The sequence below is a fragment of the Megascapheus bottae genome, chromosome 3 (genome assembly GCF_031878675.1).
Source record: "Megascapheus bottae isolate mThoBot1 chromosome 3, mThoBot2.hap1, whole genome shotgun sequence".
Lineage (NCBI taxonomy): Eukaryota > Metazoa > Chordata > Mammalia > Rodentia > Geomyidae > Megascapheus > Megascapheus bottae.
The window spans coordinates 3,787,860-3,813,052 of record NC_143511.1 but is presented as its reverse complement, the minus strand read 5'-3'; the positions used below and the strand labels follow the sequence as shown (position 1 = coordinate 3,813,052).

Sequence of the window (25,193 nt, the reverse complement as noted above, 5' to 3'; positions counted from 1 at the left end):
AACACATACCATACCACCCACCTAGGTCATGTATAATTTTTATGCTGTACAAACATACCAGAGTCAAATTCAAAGTATTTTCATGACGTTAAAAGGGGACTCTGTGACCTTGAGATTTTATTCACACTTATCCCTCCTCATCTCTCATCGACCATTAGTCTTTCTGTCTCTGTAAATGTAATGTTCATTTTCTGGGTGTAATGGAATCATATATAGTCAATTGCACGTGACTTCCTTTCGTTAACATAGTGTTTTCAAAGTTCATCCATATTGTGGCATGTATCAATATTTTATTCCTTTTTATTACTAAAAGCTATTTTCTGCTCTAATAAACATTTTGTTCATCTATTCTTTAGTTGGATAAGTGAGCTGTTTCTGGTCTGGGCTGTGATGCAGCTATAAACATTTACATACAAGTTTCTGTGTGAACTTAGGCATTTTTCTCAGGCATAGAAATAGAAATGGAATTGCTGTGTGATATGGCCATGCTATGCTTAACATGTGAGGAAATGGCAAAATGATTTTTAAAACAGCTGGATCATTTTACATTTTTACTGGCTGTGAGAGATACTTCCAATTTCTCCAGGATTTTAGCCTTTATCTACTCATTTTTGTTAATCCTGGTGTGAACTATCTCACCATGAAAGTTATTTGCACAAGGTAATGATTTGTGGAATAAAAGATTGCGAATAGTGCTTTTGCCCCTCATGCCAGAAGTTGCATCACCACAGGTAGACTTAAAAAAAAAATATATATATATATATATATATATATATCCAGCTAAAGTGTCACATAGGTTTATGATTCTATTATACAAATGACAGAGAAAAATTCCCTCCCTGAAAATAATTCATTCTTTTCCCCAATATACATGCACAGAGCTGGGAGAGGGCAGAGCCTGAGAGCTGACCATAACTTCATGATTCCAGTAGATTTTCAACATGTGTATTTTTTCAGACAAAAGATATAAAGGGAATTAATAAAGCCTATCTGAAGATAACATTTAGAAATGTTGATTACATATAAAACCTTTAGGATAAAGGAAACAAGTATAAGAGCATAGCATATGAAATAGTAGAAAAATAATAAAGTTAATTTAATCTAGAATTGAAAATTTTGACTAATATTGGAAATAGAAAAAATGAGATAACGGGGAAGAATGTCAAACTATATCACCACAGAAAACAGATTATTCTGTTTTTCTTTTGGCGATATGTCTAAAATTAAGGCATAAACTGACTTCCATAGAAATAAAGGACCCTAAAAACCAACAATAGGGGAATTGATTCTAAAATGAATATTGAGGTCCTCCAAAATGTCCCCACTTCCTCTTCTGAGGAGGAGCATGTTCATATAATCTGCACGTTTTTGGAGTCCTAGGAGTCAGAATGGTAGGGTCAATGGCAAAACTCCGGAGATAAAGATATATTGAGAGGAAATAGCAGAAATCTTTTACTTTGACACACCCATAATTAGGAGGAAAAAATCATCCATAGATGACTTGCCAGAAATCTTTACAAGAAGGTCAAAGAATGCTTCTGAATCTCAGCATGTGACACACGACACATTCTTCAGCAATACTCGCTCCATTCCCAGACTCTTCCCCCTCCCAGCTCTGCGCACATTTATTGAGGGAAAGAATGAATTATTTTCAGGGAGGAAACTTGTCTGCCAAACACCACAGAATAGAATCAAAACCTTATGTGACAATCTAGCTGTGGTGATGCAACTTCCATCATGAGGGGCAAAAGCCAGGAAGGTGAGCTCAGGAGCAAGTATATAGCAGGCAGCCAGATGGAGAGACTGGGTAGACTGGGGTACAGGTGGACTGGGCAGATGGAGGCAAGAATGAACAAGCAGTGAAAAAGCCAGTGAGTGTGACCAGGTCCTGAGGGCAGCTGAGATACCTCAGGTTCCTCTGGTCCTCTTCCCCAGAGCCTCTGGTCTCTAGCAGAGTGTCCAGCTGGGCCATGGCCTCATCACTGAAGGTAGATCAGGAAGTGAAGCCCAAGGATGATTCTTTCAGAGTTTATCACAAGCCAGGTGGAAGACGTGGTGACAACTTTTCACAAAGTATTCAAACCTTAAAGAACCAATCCTAGACATCCATGACCAAACTCCTCTACTTAGACCTGATTCTCCCTGTTCCTGACCCCATTCTTCTCACCAATATCCACGATGGTTTGGATAGTCTCACTTATAGGAAGTGAAGTTCAGACAGATGTGAAGAGATATTCTAAGATATTTGTGATGTTCAATGGGATGTGAAAAGGCAACCAGCAGCTGGTGGACATTCTTGAGAAAATGAAACCTGAGATCTGGCTGCTTCCCCAGAAATGTAACGCAGTCTAAATGTGTGTCCAGCTCTTGAGTCTCAGGATGGACAATGAGAACTACTTTGGGATATCTATTGAAGAAGAGACAAGTTGCAAAGCTAAAATCGATTGGGAATGAAGCTCCATTTCTGGGCCAGATTTCTAAACTGTAAGAGCCAAATTGTTTTCTAAAATAGCTAAACATGCCCATGTGGAGAACTATCGCTACACTGTGGCAGAGACTGATGAGAAAAAAATGTCATCAGCCTTCAGTTTATCATATACAGAGCTGAGAAATCAGTATATAACTCTATAGGACATGATCCCCCAAAATATCAAGAGGATAAAATGACCCAGAAGCAATAACAAAGTTATATTGTACCAAGTCCGGGGCCAGGGGACTCTGTGATTCTCCGTTCAAGACCAATATTGCCTTGGTTTGTGTATTACTATTGTGATGGGAACACTGGAAATAAAACCAGAGTTTAATGGAAGTCTTATCTAGTTCTGTGATGTGTGTTCTCTCTTCTCTTTCCCTAGTGCCTCACACCCAGCCTGCCATAATTTCTGGAGAAATTAGAAAAATCTGCACACAGATGTTTCTGTGTGCAGAATTTTTAGTATGAGAATACTTTTTTCTCTCCTCCTTTGTCTTAAGCTTTGTGTTTTCTTCCTTTTGATGATTGGTTTTCTTTAAAGTTGAGGAGCTAGGATGGTGGGGGAGCTAGGATGGCGGGGGTGGGAAAGACTATCTTACTTCTTGTGAGGCTGAGTTTCTTGTTTTTTTCCTTCCTGCCACAATTTCCCTGTTGACTTAGGGTTTCCAATCTATATTAATCCCCCCTTGAACCTGATGTAACAAAGAACATGGAGGTCCTTCAGCTGTGTCCCCTAGTTCGTACTATAACTGGATTTTTCTCATACATATGTATCTACATGTACATACTCATACAGATATGAGTATATATCTTCCTACTCCATTACCTAACCTATCCTCTTTCTTCACCACCATTTTCTTGCCCCAGTTCCTGTCAGAGATACAACTTTTGGCAGGTGATAGTTATCTTAGTTTTCAGTTACCCAGGCAAAAGTTCTGGTCCCATCCTTCTTCCTGATATTGTAGCCACTTGGTGCCCAGGATAAGTTGGAAAAGGACCAATAGCTGAGAAGCAGAGGGCTGGGGAAGACCTTTTCCTCCTAGTCAAGGTCTTTTTGCCTTCTTCCAGGTCAGGTGAACAGAGGCGGGAGATGTTAGCCTGTGTGAGGTCCAGATGCTGCTGCTCCCATTGTGCTTTCCTTTGGAAATATTTTTGTGCTTCCAAGAAAAGCAGTAATCAGTATATATGTGTATGTATGTACACTTATCGATGTGTCCATGTTTATGGTTAAAAAACTATAGGTCAAAACGGTTGGAAAGTTGACTCCTCTTGAATCTTCCAGGGATATCACTGTTGCAGCTTTTATGTTAACCCTTCAGCTTTTTTATTTTTTCATGAGACTTGCTATCTGTGGTCAGCCTGCCAGTGGCTCAGTGTCTACTTATGACTTTCACTCATTTTTGCCTTCAATCCTATTTCCACCCAGGCTGCATCATTTTTGCTCCCAATATTCCATAGAAAAGGAATGTGGAGGCTTTCTTCCCAAGAGTATGCTAACCAATTGCACTTTAGTTTGGTGGAAGCCCTGCCTATCTTTCGGATCTCTTCTTCACTTCCATTAGGTATTGTTTCCCTTTTGATTGTTCTACTGCCCCTCTTTACCCTACAACCCATAGATCAAGACCCATAGTGTCAAGAAATTATTTAAAAAAATACACATTTTGACCTCTTTAAAAAAAAGTCAAGCTGTCTACTGGTTGCTGGTGGTTCACACTTGTAATCCTAGAAGCCAATCTGTGCAGGAAAGTCATGAGACTTTTTGGTGTGTGGGGGGGGGAAGATCATGGGGCTTGAACTCAGGGCCTTGGTGATATTCCTGAGATTTTCCTTTTTATTGTCTGGGTAATGTATAAAGGGGTTACAGTTACATTCACCAGGTAGTAGGTGCATTACTACTCACACATTGATACCCTTTCTCATGTTTTTGTCCCCATTTCCCTCCCTCTGTCCGCTCCCAATCCTCTTGTTTTCTCCCCTGCCCTTTCCTATTTCAAATAAACAAACTTGTATACAATGTACTAGGTAACAAAGTCAGAATGAATAACAATTCCTGAGTATTTTTGTTCGAGGCTAATACTCTTATCATTTTGAGCCACAGCTCTACTTCTGGTTTTCTGGTCGTTAATTGGAGATACAAGTCTTAAATTTTCTTGCCTGCGCTGGCTTTGAACTATCTTCTCAGATCTCAGCTTCTTGAGTATCTAGGTACAGAAACAAGCCAGCTCCATGAGACTCTTATCTCTAATTAACTACCAAAAAAAGCCAGAAATGTAGCTGTGACTCTAATGGAACACTAGCCTTCAGGAAAAGTTTAAGGACATTGCTCAGGCCCTGAGTTTAAGCCCCAGGACCAACACACACACACACACACACACACACACACACACACACACACAGAGTAAAGTTGTTCTGAAACACATACTTGCATTTAATCCCTTGTACAGATATGCTAATTCTTCCCTACTATATCGGAAGATGGAAAATAAGCTTTATTAGGTAGGGAAGGAGATTTTTGGATTCTAGTCATTGATTTCTCAGCAAGGGCTCCAACAATCAACTCATCAAAGACAACAGAGAAAATCAGTAAGAACAAACTGCTCCCTAGTCCTAAGTACCAGCCATGAGTTACACAAAACTCATATGCACAAGATGCAAAAGGCAGAACTACTGTCAGAACATTTATTGCAGGTGAAAATAAGGCAATGTGTTGAAGGTTTATTGGGGGAAAGGAAATGAATTACGTTGAGGGAGGAGAACTTTTGTCCCGGAGAATGATGAAGATTTTCTCTTTCAATAGGGAAACATTTTCCAACACACTGCCATTAGGAATGGAAGGGGCAGCCGGAGGCACCTGATGCATTTGACGTTTGCAGGTGGGTCTGCCATGGAGTCCTGGCTCCCTGTGTGCCATGGCTGTGAGATGCCTGTGGTTAGCAAATAGCACATTTGTTGGCTCTCCATGCCAGCCTGTGCCCTTCCTGTTCTTCTCAAGGTTACTCTGACCAGGACAAGCAGCTTCTTGCATCCTGGACTTGACACATGACACGCTAGAGCAGGAAGCTTTCTTGTTGAGGTTCTGGCCCTGAATATGATCTGTCTGGGTTTGCTTTTCTGCCTTCTGTTGAGTTTTCCCAGACTTCACGGAAGACAAAAAGGGTCCTGGGGAGCACGTAGTATCTACTCCATGCCTCTGCACTCCTTTCACCCCTGGGACTTTCCCAGTGTCTCTGGGGACTTTCTGATGTTCAGTGTTGGCTGGAATAGCAGCTCTCCCTTTACCTAGGCTTCTGGCTTGCACAGATGGAGAACTGCCCTTTCCCAGGGAACTTTGTCCTTTACTGTTTTTACCTGTACTAAGCCACTGAAAAAACTGCTTCATGTGGGTTCTGAAGCGGTTTTCATGAGGAGGCCGTACCTTCTGTGACAGTGGGTGGGAGGATTTTGTCCCAGGCCTCTCCTTTGCTTTCTCTTGAGGATGCTGGGTCTGCTTTCTGGGTTGTGATGGTGCCAGCCCTGTATCTCCTCCACCAAAGTCCCTTGATTTGGGTGTTGCAGGGCTCATGCCCTTCTTAACTTGTGGCAAATTCTTGCCTCGGCTCTTGTGGAGGTCACTGGTGGTGCAAGGCTTCTGTGCCTGCTCCCTGCTGATCTTTGACTTGTCCTGTAGAGCATGTAGCACATGGGAAGTTGCCACATCCCCACTGGAATCACCAGAGTCAAAAGTAAACAAACTCCGGTTTTTCAAGTTATCTGACTCCAGAGGCTGGTCATCCTGAAGACCCTGGGCCTTTCCTTTCTTTCTGCTCTCCATTTTCAATTTCAACTCATCAAAAAGTTGATATTTTAAGTCTGGGAGATCAGGACCACGGGGACCCAATGTTCCCTTTAAGGGACATTGAGTAGTCAGTGCCGTTTCCACGTTTCTCATATCAACATCTGTCCTTAGGGAGCTCTTGCACTTGCTGACCTTTAAGGTGGTACTGGCTTGTGATTGATAAAAACAGAGATCCTCCACCTTAGATAGCTCCCTAGATTTTTCTGTGCTAGCCATGGAAATATTTCCCAACCTCATGCTTTTTCCCTGAGGTGGTTTTACCCTTTTATCAGAAATTTTTCTCTTACTCAGTGGCTCAGATACAGCTTCAGTTGACCTTATTTTTACTTTCTGAATGGCTTTGTTGGTGATGTTTTGTGTTTGGCAAAGCAAAGGATAATTTCTATCCATTTTGTGAAGATCTACAGGATCATGCTTCATATCACGGAGTGGTTGGGATCCTTCCTCTTGTTTATTTTCAGGTAAGGCATCAGGATCAGGAAAATCTACAACACGGAGTGGTTGGGATCCTTCCTCTTGTTTATTTTCAGGTAAGGCATCAGGATCAGGAAAATCTACGACGTAGGTTGAATTTGTTGATCTTATCTTCTCTTCACTATCAAAATTTTTGCTAAGAGGCTGAGAGAAACTAAGTTGAGAATCCTCCCCAGAAATGGAACTGGATGGGGAGGGAAGTTTCAAGTTGGAACAGGCCTGGTATGGACTTTCTTTTTCATTAACAATTTCTATGGTTTCCCGGATTTTCTGGAGAAGACCATGCATCATCTTCATATAGAAAAACTTAATACGGTCTTCCAAAATAGTTTGCTTGCTGGAATCATGGAAGGAAATGTTGGGGGTTATGCTCAAGCTGCTCTCCACCCGCATTAATGGTTCCAGTGCCGTCTGTTTCATTTGGCTAGGGGATTTTTCCCGGGAGGGAAATTGCATGTTGTTGAACATCAGTGAACCAGTTGCAGTGCCAGGAATCTGACCTTTACTGATTTCTGCAAATTTCTTGTCCCAGTGTTTTTCCAGGGCATCTTTGAGTTGTTTATGACTCAGTGAGGTATTTACAGTATTCCTTGACATACTCTCTGTGTAACTTTCTGGGCTTGACTCTGAGTCAGATCCTGAACTACTATGAGAATCACCCTCTGAATCACTGGATAGATGGTCTGTGGGTCCAATCTCTGGACTGTATCCCTGTTCCTTCCCCACTTCCTCTTCTAGGAGAGGTATTTCTGAGTTCTTCTCGTCAACGCTTTCTGGTTCAATCGATTCAAAGTTTGGATGTGTGCTCCTCTGACATTTCAGGGAGGAAAACCATGAGAGTCCCTGACTGCTCTTAGACTCAGAGCTCTGGGGAATGTCTGCCCTAGAGCCCTGGGGAATGTCTGTCCTAGGACTTATCCATGACAGAGACTCTTGGATCCTGTGTGGCAGGCCCCAGCGGTGCTGGATGAGCCTCTTTCGAAGGTGATGCTCTAGTTTTTGCCGCAGTTCACTGGTGAGGGGGAAATCACCAGGAAGGATGGACACTGTAACATTGGCCTGGGAATATTGTCTGGCCAATGAAAGTTGTGGAGCTGGAGAACAAAAGTCTTCCTGAGATCCCCGGACCACAGAGGGTAAACCCCACACATTCTCTTGCTTTTTCCGCAGTATATTATGTTCCATGTGATGAATTTCAGAGGTTGTAAGGATCTGTGTCTCACTCTGTGGTCCATGAAAACAGACTCCACAGGCCCTAACCTGGGGTAAGAGAGAAGGTGGTAGGACTGGAAGTGGAGATTGAAACTGGGCCTGGGCCTGGGCCTGGGACATTGGAAGATCTTGGCACAAGGTTTCAGGTAAGACTTGAGACTGGATATCAGATAATGGCAAAGGTTTAGGGTTAGGGAAGATGGGGGATTCATGGGCTGTGGCGACGTTGGAGATTATATTAAAGAAGACAAGTTTTAGGGTACAGTCACCTAAGGCAACAACAGCAGGGCTCAGGGACTCACTGTGTAGTGATGGGAGGCCCCAGAAGTGCTTAGCAGATGATTTTTGTCGTGAGTGGTCCTCATAGGGATTTGGACCTGGGGCCTGCATGTACTTGTGTAGCTCCTCTTGCTTGCCTTTGGCCATCCCAAATGGAAGGGAAACTGCCAGGTCCTGCTCCTCAGCAACAGACCCTAACACTTTCCCTACAGAACTCAATAGCGTATCATGTTTTGAAAAGGAAGCAATTTTGTTTTCCCTTTCTTTCCACATCAATAAGCCTTCTCTCTTCTTAATTTGTGATTCCAGGAATTTAAGGACATCAAGTCCAACAAATGAGAGGTTACAAGGTTCTACATAGTAGGTTGGAGTGCTATCTCCTGCAGAGGCCTCAGAAGAATGAAGGTCAAGACAATTCTGCCTGGCCTTATGTTCTACCAAATCGGAAGAGAGTGTGTTTTTCACAATAGGCTCACTGCAGGAGAATCCTGACACCTCTAAGCTGGAAGAGTTAGGGTCTCTCATTGTTGAGTCACAGGTGGACAACCTATCAGGGCTGTCCACAGTAGACAAAGGGCAAACTTGTTGGAGAACAAGTTCTCCTCCCTGAGTAGGATGTGCTAGGGGAGGGGAAATTAAGGCAAGTTGCTCAGATGGTGAGGGGTCCACTGGGAATTTGATCTCTGTCTGAGAAATTGGTTTGGATGGTTCAGACTCTTCCAGTGGTGAGGATGAACTGAAGTCCTTCAAGGGAATGTCTTGGTTTGGTGAGGGTACAGAAAAGGTAGGCGTAGGGGCTCGGATTGGTTGTTCTGAAGGAATTGCTGAAAGAGCAGTAGTCAGAGATGATGACTTTTTCATGGGAGCTGGGGAAGCGGATGGGGACAGAGCACATGCAGTTTCCTTCAGGTATGCCTGGGAGAGCAGACGACTGACCTCAGCAGTTGTTCTGTTGCATACCTCACAGAAAGGGTCAGGGCAGAGCAGTTGCCGAAAGTGGGTGGTATCATGTTGTAGGTTCAGGGGGCTGCAGGAGACAGAAGGGACCAAGCTGTATCTATGATTAGCACAAGGATGAGCGGGCCCACTGACCCCGTGGTTGTTGGGCTGCCGGCTACTTTCTTCATGTTCTCTAACATCTAGGACCTCTCAACACAGACTAGAGCTTCTCCCCAGAACCTTGCTTCACATACCTTTTCTGGCTATCCCTCCCATGACTGAGATGGGTGGCACTTCATCCCCAGGACACAGAGATCAGAATAGAATGGGAAATCATAATCACCTTTTCAGAATAGAAGAAGCTTCCTCCCTTCCTCTACTTCTTCCCGGTGACTTCTCCGATCTGGAAAACCAGGACAATGGATTACATGTAACAAAAGTAGGAACATAAGAATCCTATCAATCTCTAGGATATAAATGCTAAAATCCCCAAATATGAGTAGACAAAGTCAAATGATCAGTTTCCTTCATTAAGAAGGTTCATATGAAGCTAGCATCATGTATAAAATACCTTCTACCTCATCCCATGTGATGCACAAATCCACCATGTGAAGCCCTGAAGCCAGTGGTTACCTCAGACATAAATCTGAGCACCCAGGAGTAATGCTCTCCACAATGCCTGGACACTGAAGTTGTGGCTTGACATATCACCTGGCCCCCTAGTGAGCAGAACCCACTGCCTGGGTGTAGAACTGCCTCATGCTCATGGTTGGCAGAGTATGGACTCTGAGCTGTGTGTCTGGTCTGCCTTTCTGTGAGCCTCTCCTTGGAGGGCTCATTTTCTGAGAGAAACCTAGTAGCCTAGTAGCTAATGTCCTGAGAAACTATGAGAACAAAAGAATGACAAAAGGCATTTTTTTAAATGTTTATTAACACTGAGGTTTTACATCATATTTCAAATGTCATGTTGTATAAACAAGTATGCAAAAAAGGAATCTCTACATGCAACCACTGACACATAAATTTAGGAACATAATTAAATTAAGCTGAGTGTTTTTTATGGCATAGATATGTCTATAGAATATATATCCCATCATAAACTTGTATGTCTATCTAGACATATTTATATCTCCAAATTCATGTCAACGAGCTGGAGTATGTTAGTATTGAGTCATGCATTATTTGGATCTAATATCCATATTGAAAGAGACGGTGCACCCTCTGTTCTGACAAAAATCATTTTTGGTGAGCTTAAATCAGATAGGAAAACAACGTACCTCGAAATGCTCTCCTCCTCTTCCTCTTCATTATTCCCTGTCATTGAGAGCAAAAAGAAAAGAATGAGGTCTCAGGACTCATTTCTATTGCTCCTCTTTGTAGCGATTTCTGCTAAGCATTATTCAATAATAAGATGTCTCCACATTAAATTCAGATTTGATTCTTCCTTTTATTTTTTTATTATTTTTCGCCAGTTGTGGGGCTTGAACTCAGGGCCTGAGCACTGTCCTTGGACATTTCTCAAGGTTAGTACTCTACCATTTGAGCTACAGCACCATTTCCAGCTTTTTTCCATATAGTGGTACCAAGGAATCGAACCTGGGCCTTCATGCATGCTAGGCAAGCACTCTACCGCTAGGCCAAATTCCAGGCCCTGATTCTTCCTTTTATTAGCTTCTAAAGATGATCAAGTATGTTTACTTTGTCTTCTTAAAGAAGGTCTTATCACTGGGGTTTTGGGCTAGAGGTCCTCTGCTAGAGGAGGGCATAGAATCTGCAGCCAACAGCCACACTGCACTCCCCACACTGTACTCCCCCTCAGAGGATTCTGAACTGTGGGCATAACTCAGGTGCCAGGCTCTGCCCAGAGGATCTCAAGAGGTCAGCGCTGCTCTCGTGACCATCTCAACAGGAAGAAAAGCCTGGTGATGGTACAGGGGCACCCAGGACCAAATGTTAGGAGCCACTGTTCTTCACATCACTAAACAAATGAGAGCCACAGTGTCACCATGTAAGCCCTTTCTCTAAGACCCTCCAACACAGAGAGGTGGTCTATGGATTTCAGATGGAAACTTTAATCCTCCGTAAGTCCTCCATGCCAGGCAGCATGCCCTATGACATGGGTGCTCTGTCTTCTTTTCGGACTTTCTCTTAGATCTCTGTAAGATAGACTGACTCATTCATTCAGTGATGTCAAGCTAGAGATGGGAAACCCAAAAGAATCTCTGGGGGATTCTCTCGTATTTCCTTACCTGTTGGATGTCCTTTTTCAGGAGTTTTGGTGATGGAGGTTTCAATAACCGGTAGCACAGACATAGGAGTAGAAACCACAAGGCACTTAGAAAGGTGAACCTGGGGTCTCCATTTAAGAGAAGTGAGCCAAAGCTCAGCCATGACTCAATATGACTCTTCAGAAAAGAGAAACCATTTTCCATGTTCTGGATCTTATGGCTGCCTGAGGCATCTGAGCCCCTACAGGGCAGGGCTCATCAATACCCCCTGGGCTGCATCACAGTGCAAGGCAGAGTCACAGAGGCTTCTGAGGGTGGGGGAGGGGCAGTGTGAAGAGGGATTGCCCACAGCTCCGCCCTCCCTTGCTATTTGCCAGTTGACCACGAGGGGGCAACCTTGTCATATATTCCGAATCATTTCCCCAGGAGGAATCTAGTTAATTTTGTCTGACCTGGTATATGCAAGTCCTGAAAGTGGAGTTTATGGAAATAGGAATGGCTCCCACAGAGCCCTGTGAGTCTTCTCTGTTACTGGATGATCTGTTGGGATTTCAGGACTGATATGGAGACCCGGGATCTTGCTGGCCAGGTCCCGAGGGCCTCATAAGCTGTATCTGCCTACTTCAGGAGGCAATATGAGACTCTATTACAGAGCTATAATTATCAAAACAGCTTGGTACTGGCACAAGAGCAGGCCTGTAGACCAATGGAATAGAACTGAGGACCCAGATATTAAACCACAGACCTATGGCCACCTCATCTTTGACAAGGGAGCCAAAAAAATAGAAGGGAAGAAAGACAGCCTCTTCAACAAGTGGCGCTGGCAGAACTGGTTAAGCACCTACAGAAAACTAAAGTTGGATCCTTCTTTGTCACCCTGCACTAGAATTAACTCCAAATGGATCAAAGACCTCGAGGTAAAAGCCAACACACTGAAAACTTTACAAGAATTAATAGGAGGCACACTAGGCCTCCTTGGCACAGGGCGAAACTTTCTCAATAAGAACCAAGAAACACAACAAATCAGAGAAAGGCTGGATAAGTGGGACTGCATTAAACTTCTGTATAACAAAGGACATAGCTAATAAATTAACTAGAAAGCCTACAGAGTGGGAGAAGATCTTCACTAACCATACAATGGACAAAGGGCTCACATCTAAAATATATCAACAGCTCAAAAAAATTGAATCACTCCAAAACTAATCTCCAAAGTAACAACCATCCATTAAAAGATGGGCCAAAGACTTAAAGAGAGTCTTCTCTGAAGAAACAATAATGGTCTATAGACACATGAAGAAATGCTAGAACATCTCTGGCCATAAAAGAAATGCAAATCAAAACAACTCTAAGATTCTACTTCACTCCAGTTAGAATGGCCAGGATCAAGAAAACTAATAACAACAGATGCTGGAGGGGATGTGGCCAGGAGGGATCACTACCACACTGTTGGTGGGAGGGCAAACTCATTCAACCACTATGGAAAGTGGTATGGCAGTTCCTCACAAGACTAAACATGGAGTTTCCCTATGACACAGCAATTCCACTACTTGGCATTTACCCAATCATCCACAAACAAGGGCATACTAAATCCACTAGCTCAATGATGTTCATTGCAGCACTATTTGGAACCAACCCAGATGTCCCTCAGCTGATGAGTGAATCAACAAGATGTGGTATTTATACAGAATGGAATTCTATGCTGCTGTCAAAAAGAACGACATCGCCCCATTTGCAAGGAAATGGAAAGGCTTAGAAAAAATCATATTAAGTGAAGTAAGCCAGACTCAAAGGAACATCGGCCCAATAGTCTCCGTCATTTGGCATAATCAATAGAAACTTTGGGCTCTCCTAGCAGAGATTTACAACAGAACAAAACCTAGAGACCTTAGGCCAAATAGTATGACACTAAATGTAAAGACCTCTGGGATAAGGAAACAAAAGCCATATAATGAGTGATTGTTGTCCGTAATGTACGATGTTAGTGCTCATCTCTTTTGCCATCCCTTGGTTATCTCATATTGTTACAATATTTCACCTTGTTATCTGATATAATATACTTAATTGGTTATTTGAAATTGGATAGTGAAGGGGGGGAATCAAGATGCGTGGGGGGGAGTGGGAGAGGGTGGGTGGGAAATGGGGACCATGTCATGAGAAAAGGTATCAATGTTTGTGAAGTTATGCACCTTCTTCTGGTGAATATAATGTAACCCTCCTATTAGTCACAATAAAAATTATTTAAGAAAAAGCTGTCCAACTATCCAAAGTGATTATTTGTACTATTTTCTATGCTCATCATCAACATGTGTGTTCTGTATTTTTCTCTGCTACAGTGGGATGATCACACCTTCATGGTTTCAGTATGTACTAGTTGGCACCACAGCTTTGGGGCCTGTAACAATACAGGACAACCTAGTGGAAGTGAGCCTGCTAACTCCCAGCAGCTGTGTGACAACGACAGAGAGGGAAGGGAGCCCCAGTATCTCCTGCATGGGCACACCCCAATAACATAACATCCTTCCACCAAGCCCATATCTCAAGGATCCCACCCCATTCCACTAGCACCTTAAGTCTTTGTGGGATACTCATCCCAGTCTAGCACCTGTGATCTTAACAAGAGCCTCCCCTAATGACTACTGATGCTACATCTTTCCATGTCCTAATTTAGCAATCATATGCCATATCGCATAAAGCGACTGTTCAAAAAAGCACTAGTTCAAAAAAGTAAGATGGGGCTCATCTCCTAGTATGCACATACTAGGCAGCTTCTTCACCACCGAGCCCCAACTTCTGCCTTTTCTAATCTGGCCTCAGCAAGTGCTTAGGGCCTCAATCCACAATACCAGAGAAAAGAAATCCTTATTCAGTTTTGGTACACATGTTCATCCAGGTACACAGATGTAGACATATTGCCGATACGTTCTCTATAGTCTGTCCTTTTGTTAGCTCCCTTTGAAAGCAAACTAAAGTCCAATGCATTCTATTTTTCCCAAATATAATTAATTCATGCTCTATGTCCTTGACAAACTTCAGCTTTCAGAATTCTGGCTTTTCTCTATAGCCCACATGCCATTTGGAGTTTATTTGGTGTGGAAGCTGCAGTTTGGCCTCATCTCCTTCCACACAGATGTTCTGTGTTGTACCACCTTTTGGAGTGATCCTCGATCTTTCACTGAATTATTACACTTTGGATTTAAAAAGAATTCTTCAACTACTTCTGAATTTTCCATTCTGTTGTATGCATTTACCTGTCATTGTCCCTAGCACTTTGTAACATTTCTTGAATTTCATCCTTTTCAAAATTACCCTGTCCATTCCAGGTCTTACACACATCTATAGAAACTTTAGAAATTAGTTTGCTAATTTCTAAAATCCTGATAGGACATGGCATGCCAGGATACCCTGGCAGTTCACTCCATGAATGTGGTGCCTGTAATACCTTCGAGGCAGATCTAGTCTGTGCACAGCTGCTAAAACTCTTGAGATCCCCAGTGGTATTTGGTGTGTGTTGCTGCTGAGCTAGCTGATGAGTGGCAGCCCATAGAAACCTCAGTTTGGGGCTTGTACCCAGAAAGCCAAAAGCTGCATCAAAAGTTTGGGGCTTTCAAATAATGAGTGATTGTTGTCCTTAATGTACTATGTTATCCCTCATCTCTTGCTGTCCCTTGGTTATCTCATATTGTTACAGCATTTTACCTTAATATCTGATATATTGTATATATGCTTATTTGGTTATTTGAAATCGGATAGGGAAGCGGAGGAAACAAGATGAGGGGCAGAGGTGGGGGAAGGGAAATGGGGACCAAGACATGAGAAAGGGTATCAATGTTTGTGAAGTAATGTACCTTCCATCTCGTGAATATAATGTAACCCTTCTAATAATTACAATAAAAGATATTTGGGGGAAAAAGGTTGGGGCTTTGCACCTGGAGAAACAGAGGTCAAGGCAGTGTTGATCATCAGTGGCGAATCATGTAACTGCTCAGGCCTACATGATAAAGTCACGGTGAAAAAAAAAAAAAAACCAGGGTTTCACAGCACTCCGACAGGGCTCTGAGATAAAGGAGAGTACTGACAAAGGAGTTGCTATTGATTGAATCAGTTTATGAATACATTCCATCTTGATCAATGCCATCCCTTTCAACATTCTCACCACCCTTCCCAGTCCACCAACCCCTCTTTCCCTTACATGTTTTATGAATTAATTTTTTTGCCATGTAACAAACAATGCATCTTGATCTGGATCACCATTTCAACAGCTTCTTTCAACCCATCCCCTTCCCTTAATTTGTACCTAATTTGTACCTATCAATCTACAAATACACTGGGTGGTAAGCAATGGGTTACAAATGAATTAACTTGAGTGTAATAGACTTTATGGAGAGCACAAATTATACAATTCCTTTAAAAGACTAAACCAAAGTCAACAAAGTACCAGGAAATGAGTACTTGCAAGAGGGGAAGATGGAGCCAAGGAAAGAGGGATATTTCATGGTTTTGATGCTATTATAAACTGGATGTCTTTTCAGTGACCTACTGCTATTATCTGGAAATGCAACCTATTTTGTCCATTGTCCCTGGTTCCGGTGACTCCGTTAACCTTGTTAATTAGTGCAAATAACTATTGATACCTGGAGAATTCCTTCATAATTTTGTATTCTCTAAATAGAGACACTTTTACATCTGGCCTGTCCTGACTTTCTTTCTCCTACCTGAATTCACAGGTGAGGATGCTCAGAACACTTTTGTCTCATCCTCAATGCCAGAGCAGCAGTCAGTCTTAAATTCAGTATTGTAGTCATTGTATGTTTTATAAAAAGAAAAAAAACCTTGTGGCTCACACCAGTAATCTTGGCTATGTAGGATTCTGAGATCTAAGGATTGGAGGTTGAAATGAGGCTCTGTAAGAAGTCTGTGAAGCTATTATTTCCAATTAACCACTATAAGCAAAAATAAAGTGGAGGTTAAGTTGTACCAGCCTTGAACAAAAAAGCTAATAAAGGACAGTACCCAGGCCCTGAGTTCAGGCACAAGTACTGGGAATCAATCACGTATGGAGTTTCCCTTCTTTCCTATACGCTGAGATTTCAATGATAACGGAGTAGCATTTTGCTTAAACTGTGATCTATGTGTATGTCCTTGCCTTATTCTACTAAAATAACTAATTTTCCTGTAGAACAGCAGCTGCAATCCTGTCCTAGATAAAGGGCCCTGTCTCATCTTTCCCAGGGACCTGTCTGTACTCTTCCTCAAGACCCCACATAACCTTGTTCAGCTAACAGCGCTCTCTGTTCTTCTACTTTCCATACTTGTCACTCTCCAGACAAACCACACCAGGAGACCAAGTTCATCATATGGCCACTGTCCATGTTTGCCCTACACTTGAAATCTTTCAGTAATACCCAAACCCCTGAAGATCAAAAGGGCCCCAAGCTAACACAAGGCCTCTGCTGTCCCATGTCACAGCACTCATATATACCCACTGCCATTCTCCACTGACTCTCAATGTCAAGCCCAAGCTCCCCCAAGCCACATGACCTTGGGTTCAGGATACATCACAGCCTGGGACAGTCATGAGAGGGACAGTCCAAAGCCTCTTCCTCGTGCTTTACTCTGACCCACTCACTTATCTGCCTCTACCTCCCCTAATCCTCTGGATTTCTTAGCTATCAGAAATCCAAATTGTAAAGATGACCATTGTCAATTGTGGGAAACAATGTTAGGTCAGAGTACAGTTCCCACCTTAGAGCTGAGGAAACAGAGCCCTCTAGGAAGTCAGAGCCTTGTCCACAGAGAAGAGCCACACTTCAACTATCTTTCTGCCCTGGACCCCAGAGACAAGGATCCCTAAAATGGGGAGGGAATGTGCTATGCCACTGTAGGCAGACTCCAGGACAAAGATCACTCACTCTAGTCAGCCAAACCTCTGAATTTAGCTGCAAGTCCCTTATGGGTAAGCAGTGGGGCTGAAGGAGGCCTACAAAAGGTGGCCACAAAACTTCCTTAAGAAGCCACACTGGCCAGGTGCTAGTGGCTCATGCCTATAACCCAAACTCAGGAGGCTGAGATCTGAGCATGGTGGCTCAAAGCCACCCTGAGCAGGAAAAGTGAGATTCTTATCTTCAATTAACCACCAGAAGTGGCACTGTACTTTAAGTGGCAGAGTGCTGGCTTTGAGTAATAGAACTCAGAAACAGTGCCCAGACCTCAGGTTCAAGCATCACAACCACAAAAGGGGCCAGATCACAAAGGGAGCAGAGTTCTGCCTAGTGGTAGTCATACTTCAGAACCTAGAATACTGGATCAGACTATCCTGAATGATTGGCAAGGCCTAAAAAGACTCAAACTGAATGGTAGCTCCTTTGACAACTAAAGATAATACAATCATATGTAGAAAGAAAAACAGCCAGGCACCAGTGGCCCACACCTGTAATCCTAGAGACTCAGAAGGCTGAGAAATGAGGATTGTGGTTTAGAGCCAGGTCAGGGAGGAAAGACCTTAAGACTCATATATTCAATTTACCACCAAAAAAGCTGGAAGCAGAGCTGTGGCTCAAGTGGTAGATTGCCAGCCTTAAAGGAAAAAAAAATCTAAGGTAGATTGCCCAATCCATGAATTTAAGCCCTAGTACTGACACATGTACACCCCCCACCCCTACCATCTGCTCCCAATCACGGCCACACTCCCAGGCGGCTCATGCAGCTACTTTAGGAGTGGGTCCCTGAACTACCTAGACATGACTTCCCAACCTACTAATGTGTAACTTCTCCTGCAGGGACACAAGCCACAGCAGAGTGCCCAATGCTTCTCTGCTCCAAAAACCCCTTACACCAATTTCCAGCACCACCTTCAACCTCACTAGGCATAGGCTTCTTCAAGTCACTTTCTTGCACAGAAGGTTCCAATAGGTGTCCCCAAACTGCCAACCTCCCACCAGCCCCCCACCCCCACCACAGAAATGCAAGAAGGGTAAAAAAAAAATCTGTTTTTCTCCAAACTCCATGCGGCATGTTTTGGGAGTACGTAGGACTTATACTATATTACCTAGGCTGGCATGAGAATCCTGGGCTCAAGCAGTCCTCTTGCTTAAGCCTCCTAAGTAGCTGGAACTACAGATATACCACCTTAGAGTGGAAACCTTTTTATTCCACTTCTTGATACTGTTACAAGAAGCCCATGTCATCTGAACTCAGGGCCTGACACAGGCTATGCATATGACCTGGTTTCCCACAAGCTCAAGATGATTCCTGTGAGACTAAATTTAGTAGGTCTGCCTTACCACTGGGAAGAATAGAACATGGGAGTAGAACCCAAACCTACTGAGTTCAAGCCTCACCAGACAGCAAGTAGGACAGGGTAGACTGCACAAGGAGACAAGCATACAGCACTGAGGCTTCCAAAATACTAGGCTCCCCACAGTGAGCTGCAAAACTGTAGTACAACAGGTGAATCACCGGAGAATCTTTCCTAAACAGAAGCCACACCGCAAGGAGCATCCAAACTCCCTCCCCCTCCCAGAAAACCTATTCAGGCCATGAAGGATTTCCTTAGGACAGGATGTGACCCTGCCAGCTCATCACAGCAGGACCCAGGAGCAGGCCACAGAAGCAGGGTAGCAGGTGGCAGAGGGGAGGAAGGAAATATGCCATCATCTGCAGAAACCTCATCCCCTGGAGGAGGTCTCATCACCTTGGGAGGGCACTAACACCTAGGAGTCTCTATATGAGAAATCATACTATTTTTAAAAAATTGCGGCCAGTGTCAATGTTTGGGCTAGTTAATTTGACATAAAGTTTCCCATACATTTCTCCCCTGTCCACCTTGAAACCACAATCCTCATATCCTTTGTTCTCAGTCTCCTGAGTAACTAGAGATTACAGACAGATGCTGCCAGAACCTAGCAGATATACTTTCCTCAATGAAAAAGCATGGGCAAAATCCAGCTCCTTCCTCCTACTCATAGGCAACCCCATGTGGAGCCTAGACCAGAACAAACAGGAGAAGGGCACAAGAAATGATGTTGCACACAGCCACCTAAGAATCAGCCATGCTTACATCAGAGACCTTGAGCATAGAAATACTTGCAGAGAGAGTCTTCTCTGAAGAAAAAATAAGAATGGCCTATAGATACATGAAGAAATGACTTCTCTGGCCATAAAAGAAATGCAAATCAAAACAACTCTAAGATTCCACCTCACTCCAGTTAGAATGGCCAGGATCAAGAAAACTAATAACAACAGATGCTGGAGGGGATGTGGCCAGGAGGGATCACCACTACACTGTTGGTGGGAGTGCAAACTCATTCAACCACTATGGAAAGCAGTATGGCAGTTCCTCAAAAGACTAAACATAGAGCTCCCCTATGACCCAGCAATTCCACTACTTGGCATTTACCCAATCGTCCACAAACAAGGACATATTAAATCCACAAGCACAACGATGTTCATTGCAGCAATATTTACCATAGCAAAGACATGGACAAACCCCAATGCCCCTCTTGTTGATGAGGATCAACAAGATGTGGTATTTATACACAATGGAATTCTATGCTGCTGTCAGAAAGAATGACATCGCCCTATTTGTAAGGAAACGGAAAGACAGAAAAAATCATATTAAGCGAAGTGAGCCAGACTCAAAGGAACATAGGCTCAATGGTTTCCCTCATTTGTCATAATCAGCAGAAACCTTGGGCTCTCCTAGCAGAGATTTACAATAGAGCAAAACCTAGATACATAAGGCCATGTAGTATGAGGCTAAATGGAAGGATCTACAGGATATAGAAACAAAAGCCATGTAATGAGTGATTATTGTCCTTAATGTACTAAGCATCTCTCATCTCTTTTGCTGTCCCTTGGTTATCTCATATTGTTACAGAATTTCACCTTATTATCTGATATATGCGTTTATCTGTATATCTGTATATATGTTTATCTGGTTATTTGAAATTGGATAGGGAAGGGGAAAAACAAGATGTGGAGGGGGGTGGGGGAAAGGAAATGGAGACTAAGACATGAGAAAGGGTATCAATGTTTGGAAGTAATGCACCATCTGTCTGGTGAATATAATGTAACCCTTCTATTAATTACAATAAAAATATATGAAAAAGAGAAATAGTTGCAGAGGAGTAAGAAAGAGCAAGTTCCAACTGACTATGGAAGCCTATGCCACTCTGGTCAGAGCAGCAGCTCCTAGCGCCTGATGCCCCGTACTATGGGGCAGACACTGGGCACATCAGCATACCATCTATTCAACAGGGCTGGTCCAGACAGGCACACACAGCCTGTACTCTTCCTAACAAGGCCTAGAGGTTTCTCATCAGACCAGAGTGGCCCCAGTTGCAGAAGGGACACCTAGTTAACTCCCACAGAGAAGAGGAGGAAGCCCCAGCAACAGCCTGCTGGGATAGACTCCATTAGCCTCAGTTCTGCAGGTGGAGTTCAGAGGGGAACAGTCACCCAGGCGGCACCCTGTGACCTCTCAAGGCAAAAAGAAAATCAAGGGGTATTGCCAAGGGATGGAGAACTGAAGCCAGTTCTGCGATGGAGAGGTAGTAGACAGTCTCAGTCCTCGCCTCCTTTACGAGAGCAGCAAGAAAAATAACCAAGAAGCTGGAAGGCTTAAATCCTGAGCACAGAAAACAAACTCCATGGGCCTGGGCCCACACTCAATGGCTCATCCAGAAGGATGAGTGCTCCACCTCCCTGAGACCTGGAGCATGGAAAGTGGCCCATGTGTAGATCTTGGTGGAAAGGCAGGCAAAGCCTACACTGTATAACATAAACAGTGGCCCCCAAAAGGACAAAACAGTAGACTGAAGGGATAGGTTATGAGAACTGGCCCTGTGCTATGTCACACTACCAGCACTTAAGGGCAGGCCATCAACAGCTCCAACCAACAGGCCACTCTGCATCCCTCTACCTATCTGCTGTCAATCAGCACGTCTGTTAAAGGGACCAGAGTGGAACAAGAAAGCTTGTCTGTGATGGGATTTAGTCCTAAATCTCAGTGCACCCCCACTGATTACCATTATCTAAAAGGAATGACTATCTTCCAAAGCAATAATTCCTCAGCACACAGAGTACAGGGCAGACACTGGCTCACCTCTGTGGGAATTTTCCACAAAGGTGTTAAGACTTGAACAAGTTAAATAACTCAGCTCTATTTTCCTCTTGCTGTCGAAGCCCCATGATATACTTGGACAGTGTGGCGCAAAAGCTTCTGTTCCCTTTCAGATAGGAAAAAAAAATACAAATGAGGAGGTGAAGGTCCCTGCCAGAGGCAGAACCACAGCAGAAGGGGGCTTCCACCAAAGGGGTGAAGTCAGGGCAGCAGCTCATCTACTTTGGGTGTAAGCCAAGGTCTAGACTTAATACCAAAGACAAATTTCTGCAACCTCATGGCAAGCTAAGGACCAGCAAGACTAAAGGACTAGGTAAGGGGCATCACTGCCCATTTACATGCTGGCCCATACTCCAGAAATCTAAGCCTCACTGCTCCTTTGGAATTGAAGCAGTGCGTGAGGATCATGGGCACTGGATCAGCACAGGACTACAACCACTGCTTCTAAGTTTATAGTAGGCACAGGGTGGGTAACTTTCCAAAGCCAGTGGTCTTACATCACTACATGGCAGATCTGATCTAAGCACTTAGTGTGAGCAGATGCTGTTACTACTCCTCACTGTGCACACAGAACAGATGTCACACAGCCAGCAAGCATTCCTGGAATACTTCAATGATGTTAGAGCCCTAAATCTTTCCAAAATCCATTTCAAAACAAACCATACTATATGCAAAGAAACAGAAAGGCACTTGATGTGGAGCTGTTTTGGCTCCTGATATGCCAGCTGTCTGTGAGGCACAGTACAAGTGGTCAGAGGCTTTATGGTAACCGCAAGCCTTTAGCTATCCTGAAAAAATAGATACTTCACCACCCAAATAGGGGCATCTCAGGAAGTGGCAGTGAGGTGGTAACAGCTGACAAGGGCCAACATGGTAGACAGCTGTCTACTAGCTGTCTTCCAGACTGGGACAGGATTCATGAACATTAGCCTGGTGTAGGCTGGGCACAGCAGAGTCACCAGTGAGAAGCAGTAGGAAAGTCAGATGGCCCCCTGCTGAAGCCAGCAGGCCTAGTGCAGTGCCAGCTTGCTGTACACTGGATGAGAGGAGGCTTCTCTGATCCTCAGTTTCCTCCATACTCACAAGGCAACTTTTCATGCACATCTACCCGCAGAGCACCAGCCAAGTGCCAGCAGAGGCTGGGAGAAGAAACACAGTAGTCCACCACATCTCTCTCACAGATGTCTTGTGCCTTTCTTTCCCTGTGCCAGGTCCCTGCTGATGCTAGGACAACCGCACACATTTAGCAGCCTCAATAATCCAGTCTTTTACTGCCGCACTTGAGAAATCTAAACTGAGTCTCACTGGGCCAAACAAGGTACCAGATTGGCTGTGATACTTCTGGAAGCCCCAGAGAGGACCCATCTTCTACTTTCCAGCAGTAAGAGGCACCTATATCCCTTGACTCAGGGACTCTTCCCACTATACTCACAGTTGGCAGAAGCTGGGGCAGGCCTTCCTCCCTACCCCCCTGAGGCCACCGGCCCACCCAGACAACCCAGGATCATAACTGGTCACAACTCAGCCAACAGGCAAATTCACAGTCATACATTCCCAGGTTCACCAGTACAGCAGCAGCCAAACTTCAGGTAAGCAAATTTTGCATGTGACTAAAGTGACCACAGTCACGTGGTCAGAAGGCAGCCCCACAGGTTCAGCTCACTCACTTTACCCTCACCTACTTTTCCAATTCCAGGTCAACCAGAGTTTTCTGCAGCTTCTCCTGGTGGCCCAGCTTCCGTGTGAGGAGCCCATCAGTCTCTCCCTCATCTTCCTGCAGGACTGGCAATAGTCACACCAATAGCCACACTCTGGGAAGGAACCTAGGGTTCCCAATGCACCTGGAGGCAGCTCAGCCACACCAGGGTGCATTTTTCTTGTCAGTTCAGCTCCCAATCCACCCTGGGCAGCCACAGCAGCTCAGACTTCATGTTCCTCATGACAACTTTGCCCTGCTCTTTCCTCCAGGCACAATTTCTGCTTCAGGTCCTGTGGGAGGCAAGCACAGAGAACAAGGGACAGTAAGCAGCAGGAGATGGGAAAACCACCTCTGCAAGTAGAGACACCAAGAGGCTGAGATCTGAAGATTACAATTGGCAAAAAGAATGTAGAGCTGTGGCTCAAGTAATATAGAGCAAAAAAATCTAAGCAGAAACAAGAGGCCCCCAGTTTAAGCACCAATATCAGCACATGTTCACACACACACATGTGCCCACACGCGCATGTGCACACGCATGCACACACATACATACAATCAATAAATCAATCAAAGCAGAAAGTCACAGGATAGATCATCTGGGAAGGCACACATGAGTGCTAGCCTCCAAAAAACCTATGCAGTTCACTCAGTCACAATAATTCACATCGACTTAGCTCTCAGAGGACAGAAGTATTAAGACATGGCCAGCAAGGACCTTGTCCAGCTGGATTCAGGAAAACACTCAGGCACTGGGGGATCCTGTCATAGGCAGCTGGGTCCACAGCTTCACAGTGCGGAGAGCCATAAACTGCATGCAGCCACAGAGGCTTCTCTGAGTCCTACCTCTTCCCTCTTTGTTTTGCTGAGGATATGCACAGATCCCCTCTAGCATATAGCAGCGCACAGAGCTAGGAACCTAGAGCCCAAAGCAATCAGTGCAGGGCATGAGCCAACTTCCTTAAGAGCTGGTCACAACCTGTGTCTCTTGTCAATGTTCATTCAGTAGACAGATGAACAACTTCAAGATATTCCTGGAGCTGCAGAAGGAAAAATAACCTGCAGAAGGAAAAATAGCCTATCAAGTGGAGAAAGCTTGTAGAGATGGAAGGGATGTGAAGCAGCCAGGCTCACTCCCCAAAAGCACTCTCTCAGTTCCCAGTGCTCTTCAGCACCCCAAGGAGGGACAGGAAAGGTCAGGTGGGGAGTTGGGTCATCTAGTTGCCACCAGTGCTAACAGTTGGTGTGTTTCCAAAACACACAGAGGAAGCAAAACCTTCCCCTGGCGGCCGAGCAGGCGAGTGCCTGGGATGCCCCAGACCCCGCCAAGGGGCCCGGGCCCGGATCGGGTCTCCAGGAAACACCAGGCCAAGAGCCGGGGTCGGAACTGCAGGGCAGCACCGGGCCAGAGGCGGGATCCGGCCGGGGTCTCAGGGCGACAGGGGGCGCGCGGCCAAGGGCCGGGCCGTGTCTCACGACTCCTCCGGACGAGGACCGAGGGCCGGCTGGGGTCCCGGGGCAGATCTGGAGGAGGGGCTGAGGGTTCGGAGAATGGTTCCGGGGAGCCTGCGATGAGGAACCGCGAGGTATCCTGGGGTGTCGAGGCAGAGGCAGCCCGGGGCCACAGTCACCTCAGCCGCTGCTCCAGAGCTCCGTGCCGCGGACTCCCTCTGCCCCTCCCCGCCCCGCCCCGCCCGGCCCCGCCTGGCCCCGCCCCGCCCCGCCCACCGGGCTCACGATTCGCGCTTGCGCCCTGCGAGAACCAGAAGTAACCCATTACTTGCGTGGTGGCCTTAGTCCGAGCCAGTTTCCAGCGGGAGCGGCGCGGGGTTGGGGGGTGGGGGGAACGGACAGGGTCTGGGGCAGCAGCCCGAGGCAAAGGGCCAAAGGCAGGCTGAGGTCTCTGGCAGCCCGGGAAGCGCGGCCGAGAGCCGGCC

General features: G+C 44.8%; 2 protein-coding genes and 1 pseudogene across 2 annotated transcripts in view; 1 reads left to right on the top strand and 2 right to left on the bottom strand.

The window, feature by feature from the left end:
- The window catches only part of LOC150064835 (spermatogenesis-associated protein 31D1-like), a 17,390-nt gene extending 15,418 nt beyond the window's left edge, over positions 1-1,972 (bottom strand). The window contains exon 1 of the mRNA XM_090329219.1: positions 1,908-1,972. Coding sequence (XP_090185345.1) covers positions 1,908-1,972 — 65 coding nt within the window. The remainder of the gene's footprint in view (positions 1-1,907) is intronic.
- Positions 1,971-2,724, top strand: LOC150064834 (proteasome activator complex subunit 3 pseudogene; annotated as a pseudogene).
- Positions 2,725-5,210: 2,486 nt separating this feature from the next.
- LOC150064833 (spermatogenesis-associated protein 31D3-like) lies at positions 5,211-11,603 on the bottom strand. The gene is made up of 4 exons (XM_090329214.1): positions 11,462-11,603; positions 10,490-10,526; positions 6,867-9,300; positions 5,211-6,356 (listed from the first exon to the last, which is right to left on the bottom strand). Exons 1-4 carry the CDS (start codon positions 11,601-11,603, stop codon positions 5,211-5,213), a joined length of 3,759 nt encoding a protein of 1,252 aa, XP_090185340.1.
- Between the last annotated feature and the right edge of the window lie 13,590 nt (positions 11,604-25,193).

Coding starts and splice junctions, on each gene's coding strand:
- LOC150064833 (XM_090329214.1), bottom strand. CDS start 11,603: ATGGCTGAGCTTTGGCTCACTTCTCTTAAATGGAGACCCCAGGTTCAC. Junction 9,301..10,489: donor GAGGAGGAGAGCATTTCGAG/GTACGTTGTTTT, acceptor TGTCTCCTGCAG/CCCCCTGAACCTACAACATG. Junction 6,357..6,866: donor CAACAAATTCAACCTACGTC/GTAGATTTTCCT, acceptor TGTCCCTTAAAG/GGAACATTGGGTCCCCGTGG.